At 49.9% G+C, this 6,000-nt stretch overlaps 1 protein-coding gene across 2 annotated transcripts in view; it reads left to right on the top strand.

The window, feature by feature from the left end:
- The window catches only part of TMOD1 (tropomodulin 1), a gene marked incomplete at its 5' end in the record, with an annotated part of 79,458 nt that overhangs the window by 44,661 nt on the left and 28,797 nt on the right, over positions 1-6,000 (top strand). For both annotated transcript variants that reach the window (XM_034774837.1, XM_034774838.1), the window contains 1 exon segment: positions 5,885-5,974. In XM_034774837.1, the coding sequence (XP_034630728.1) occupies positions 5,885-5,974 (90 nt within the window).

Genomic DNA, 6,000 nt, shown 5'->3' with positions numbered 1-6,000 from the left:
CTGGGGAGCGCCCCGCTGCTGAACCTGCCCCAGGTCCCCGCAGAGCGCCGCCAAACTCCCCAGTCCCCCGCAGAGCACCGCGCCGTGCTGCCGAATCCTCCTGCTACCACACACACCTCCCGCCGAGCACCGCCAAACAGCCCCACAGCCGAGCCATGCTGCTGAACACCTCCCACCCCCAGCCACCGCGGAGCGCCCCGCCGCGCCGCCACAGTAGTTGTTACAGTCGCTCCTGTCACCCTAGTTTTTATAGAGTGGTGATGTTGGTGTCTCTCATTTCTTGTGGTACTTCGCCTTCTTTCTAGCACAGGCAGAGCAACTCATTTTATAACCTCTGACAGTATGCAGTCTTTTCCAGGGCCATCTATGGCAAGGCTAAGCTCCTCAACTGTTGGTTCATTGTCAAGTTGGTTCATAACAGGTAGACTTTCGATGGCATTGATGGCTGTGTCCAGAACGCTATTTTCACAAGAGTAAAGCTCAGAGGAGTGTTCTACCCAGCGATCCATCTGCTTGGTGCAGTCGCTGATTGTTTCCCCTGTTGTTTATTTCAGAAGGGCTGTCTTCTTTGAAGTTGGAACCAAGGCTTTCTTGATCCCATCATACATGTTTCTGATGTTGCTTGCATCAGCTGCTACTTGGATGCTTTTGCATAAGTGCAGCCAATAGTCATTGGTGCAGCATCAAGCAGTCTGTTGTACCTTGGTTCTTGCTGCTCTCAACACATAAGGTTTTTTATTTGGGCCTCTCTTATAGTTGGTTTGGGCTGGGCATTTGGCCTCTGTGACTGGTATCAATTCATTGGAATATGCATCCAACCAGTTGTTAGTCTTGCTTTCCTTCTTCCCAAAGACTGACAGAGCTGCATCGTAGATTGTGTTCTTCTGTTGCTTCCACTTCAGGTGGACGCTTTTGGCACCATCACTGGAGTCAAGGACCCTGAGAGCGAAGGGCTACGAGGTGCAGATGGACGCCCTGATTGTCGGAGCCCTGGGTGCCTGGGACCCCTGCAACGAGCGTGTGCTGCGGACCTGCGGGATCGGTCGACGCTACGCACGGCTCATGCGGTGCCTCATGGTCTCAGATGTCATCCGACGGTCCAGGGACATCTACATCGAGCACATCACCGGCCACCGACAGTACCAGGAGGGGTGAGCCAGAGTGACATCGTTCTCCCACTACGAGAAAGGGACCAAGTGACCTTCTCCGTTGGATCATATGAACTGGAACCATAAACTCCCTGAACATTAAATCTCACCAAATGAGGGTCAATCCATCCTCATCATCATATCCACTCATTATACTCCACATCCAAACATAGCCACTCTATGAACTTCAAATCCTCATATCTCAATGCCTGTACTTTGACCCATCAACCTTTTACGCCCAATCGGGGATACTGCAGATTATGTATTCCTCATGCCACCTGATCTTAAACCAAACTTTGCACCCTCGATAATCTGTATGTTATTCCCTGATAACCAGAAATTTCTATGCTCAAACTCTGTTCACTATTTTTTTTTAACATCATCTTAATAAAATGTTCTTGTACGGCTGTGACTTTTCTTGGTCCACTAAGGCAGTGGTTTTCAAACTTTTTTTCTGGCAACCCAGTTGAAGAAAATTGTTGATGCCCACGACCCAACAGAGGTGGGGATGAGGGGTTCGGGGTGTGGAGGGGCTCAGGGCTAGGGCAGAGGGTTGGGGTGTGGGAGGGGGTCAGGGCTCTGGGCTGGGGGTGCAGGCGCTGGGGTGGGGCTGGGGATGAAGAGTTTGGGGTTCAGGAAGGGGTTCTGGGTTGGGGGGGCTCAGGGCTGGGGCAGGGGATTGGGGCATGGGCTTGGGGTGCAGGCTTACCTCCAGTGGCTCCCAGTCAGCGGCACAGCCGGGGTGCAGAGGTAGGCTTCCCGCCTGCCCTGGCACCACGGACCGTGCTGTGCCTGAAGCGACCAGCAGCAGGTCCAGCTCCTAGGCAGAGGCACGCAAGTGGCTCCAAGCGGCTCTCGCCCACAGGCACCACTCCCCCCAGTCCCATTGGCCGGAGCTTGGGGTGGGGGCAGCACGCGGAGCCCCGTGCCCCCCCCCCCCCCCCACCTAGCAGCCGGACCTGCTACTGACCGCTTTCAGGGTGCAGCGCGGTGTCGGAACAGGTAGGGACTAGTCTGCGATAGCCGGGCAGCACCGACGATGGGACTTTCAACATCCCAGTGGGCGGTGCTGACCAGAGCCGCTGTGACCCAGTGCCTTCCATTCCACGACCCAGTTCTGTCGCGACCCACGGTTTGAAAACCACTGTGCTAAAGTACTGATGTTAATACGAGGACGTCCTTTTACTTTAGATCTGTTTATTTTCTTTGGTTTAAATCTGACCTTGCTGCATACCAGAGAGTGGCCTGTGTCTCAGTGAGCACTTAGATAACTGCGGATAATGAGGACGCTGTTAAGGTTGGTACACCTTGTGATGATAAGATCCAATTGGTGCCAATCGCCAGATCTGGGATGTTTACAAGACACTTTGTGTTGCGGCTTTGTCTGGAAGAATGAGTTTGTTACACAGAGGTCGTAATAGGAACAAACTTTTAGCAGTCTCTGACCGTTTCCATTCTTTTATCAGTTCCGTGTTGGGCAAGACTATGCGTCATGATCAGCTCCCACTCTTGCATTGAAGTCCCCTAGCAGGAAAACATATTTGTGCTTTGGAATCCTGCTGATGGTGGTGTTCAACTGGTCGTAGAACTGGTCCTTGATGTCAGAAGACAAGGAGAGTGTTGGGGCAAAGACACTCACAAGGTTGACTAGGCCCTCAGATGAGAACAACCGTAGTGCCAAAATTCTCTCTGATCCAGTTGTAGGTGGCTCAGTCATCCCCAGAACTGAGTTCTTGATGGCAAATCCCTCTCTGTGCTCTTGCGTTTCTTCAGCGCTTTTCCCCTGCCAGAAAAATATGTAGACTTTTCCCCTGAGAGATCCACTTAATGCTAACCGTGTTTCTTGGAGGATTACGATATCCACATTGAGTCGTTTCAGCTTGTCATTGATCATGGCAGTTTTACGTGCATTGTTCATTTGCTGAAGGCCCTCAGATAATCCAGTTGTCATGGTGCAAACGTTCCAGCACCCTATCTTTAAGGATGTTTTCTTTCTTTTACTTGATTTGCCTGGTGCATTGGTCACAGTCCACTTGTCAAGTTATGAAACTCTAAACTCCAAGCACCCATTGAAGCAGGCAGACTGTGGTGGGACAACACCCTATTGTCCGGGGGCCACCCATTTTTATGGTGGGTGGTGGCTGTCCAGTGAGATATGATGATTTGCCCACCGTCAGAGACAGCTCTTGGCGCTCAACTCTACGCCGATAGAGTAGGAGCTTAGAACCAGTGACTGCTGCCTCCCATGTTGTGTTGAGGCTTGAGGTGAAGGTGGAGTACCTCTTCAGGGCGCAAGCCTGGGCAGATGATATGGAGGCCCTGAATTGCCCGTGCATCAGGACCCCCATCTCAGCATCAACAGTAAAACCCAGAGGAGAGGAAAAAACAATACATCTGGTACCTGATCCACTGCAGGAGTTGCCAGAAAGATACTAAGATGTTAGGACCTGACCGCCGTTGGGGCTCCACTCCAGATTTTCTGTCTGAGTTTACGCTCATAGCCTTACATTCTCCCGAATTCACCCACAAGGCAGTGAGGCTTTTCTGTCAGGGGTTGCTCCCTTAGCCTTATGCCCTTCCGGGCTACCCACAAGGCAGTGGGTTTGATGAGCCCCAGGTAGTACCGTCTACTCTCATTACGGTAACAGGCATAGCCTGACCTGACATCAAACTGACATTAATTCAAAATTAACAACAAAATCGTCCTAGAAGTAAATTAACCCTTTCCATTCCCTCCCCTCTACTTCTTCTTCTTATGCACCCCATGCCCTGGAAGAACTTCTCTGCCGGCCTGTGTGTGCTTGTCTTCCTGCTGCCCAATACAGGAGCAGACAAGCAGAAGACAGGGAAGTGGGTACTCGTGTGGGAATTGTGAAGCTCTTTTTCATGTGTCCCTGTACAATATGAGCCAGACTTTGAGACCAGGGGCCTCCCTGTCTGCAGGTACCAATTGTGGGCATAAATAATCAGGTGTAATCCCAAATCTATAGCTATTTGCACCTGCAGCACAGGTCTCTTGGATGACCGAGAGTCTGATTTGTGGGTTGAAGCAGGAATTTACATGTCTGCAGGAACTAGATAGTGGGTGCCAGTAATTGTAGGTGTGCAATTATTTGTCCCGGCAGTTTTTCACATGGTAGATCCCTAGCAAGAACCACCCTTCTCGTGACAGTCCCAGCACTCTGCAGCCAAAACTCCACATGGGCAGGGAAGTTCTGGCAATTTCTGCTTCTGGTGCCAGTCAAACCCTGGAAGAACAGTTTGTGGAAAAACTAAGAGAAAACAGCTGTTGGGACCTTGAAGAAGGTCTGTTCTGTGTGAAGTTTAGAGGAATTTTTGTTCTTAGTTTATTTGATATGATTTGCCCATCCCTAATAAACATATGTTTACACATGTCTGTTTATACACACATGCACACGTGTAACATTCTATATCGAACCACATGAGAATGGACAATTCATTGCTACAGGGCTTTTTCCAAAATGAATTTTCTGAGAGCAGCAGGATTTCTTTTTTTTAAATGTTACGTTTGGTCTGTGGGCTTTGTGCTGCCTACTCTGGTAGGTGCCAGACTGCTGAGGTTATGGACCAGACACAGATTGAGGCTGTCTCTACACTTAAGCCGCTACAATGGCACAGTTGCAACATCAGTGCAGCCACTCGCTGCGGCTACGGGTGGGGATCTGCTGACACTGTAGGTGATCCATCTCCACGAGAGGCAGCAGCTAGATCAACGAAAGAATTCTTCCGTCAGCTTAGTGCTGTCTTACGCCAGGGTTAGGTCAGCTTAACTGCCTCGCTCAGGGGTATGGATTTTCACGCAACGGAGCTGGGTCGACTTAACTTAGTTTTTAGTGTAGACCGTGTGTGTGTGGTTTTAGAAAATTAGAGACTGAAATGCATTAGTTATCTGAAACTTGGGTTCTGTGTTCTTGCAGCATTTTAATTCTGTTTATACGACTCGTGTTTCTGTCTTCACCACGGACCCTGGCACAGCTTCAGGTTTTTGTGACCTGTTAAAAAGTGCAAAGCTCAGGTTAAAGCTGCCGTTCGTTGGTGTTGGGTATAAACAGAACACCCGTTGCCAGAGCACTTCTGCTGGGATCTATACACTGTTCCATAGTTTACTGGATGAGAATGTCTCATTCTGCTGCTGAGTGTGCCGGGAACACTGTTGATGCTATTGTCTTATACAAGTGTGGAGAGCCCCTCCCCCCAGGCGAGTGGCGGCTGGAAGGCACATGGTACACGGCAGGGTCAGGCGTGAGATTAGTACCTACTAATGGCTGTTTCTATGTTTTGTGATATTTATTCTTCCTCTAACGTTTTTTATGTTTGGCTCCAACCCAGACACTCCATTCAGCTTGATCACTGGGAAACTGTTCCCACGTCTGTGTCTCCTCCGTTTAATATCTTTTGGCATTAACGCGCAGCCCTGACCCTTGCTGCCCGCAATGCACATACCTTTCCCTGCACAAATCATGCTACTCTTTAGTGGAGAGAAAATGGCCATAGCCTCAGTGTCACTCAGCACAGTGGGACTCAAGCTGCGGGCTCATGGGTGCCATCTTTCTAGCTTTTCTACATTCGCACAAAAGCACATTTCTTACTGTGGAGGCCCACATTTCAGGTCACTTCTGGGATGCTGTGTGCTCCCGAGGCTAGCCAGAATCCATCTTTTCTCTGCATAAGGGGCTGCAATAACTCAGTTTTGTTTTCCTTTCTTTTTAATGTAGCGATCCTTGGCATGCATACGCTGATGAGTAACCAGCAGTACTACGAGGCACTCGGGAGCACCACTATAGTTAACAAGGAAGGCCTGAACAGTAAGTATGATTTACAGCTGTTCTGG

This window comes from Trachemys scripta, chromosome 6, assembly GCF_013100865.1.
Source record: "Trachemys scripta elegans isolate TJP31775 chromosome 6, CAS_Tse_1.0, whole genome shotgun sequence".
Taxonomy (NCBI): domain Eukaryota; kingdom Metazoa; phylum Chordata; order Testudines; family Emydidae; genus Trachemys; species Trachemys scripta.
This window is presented reverse-complemented; position numbering and strand designations above follow the sequence as displayed.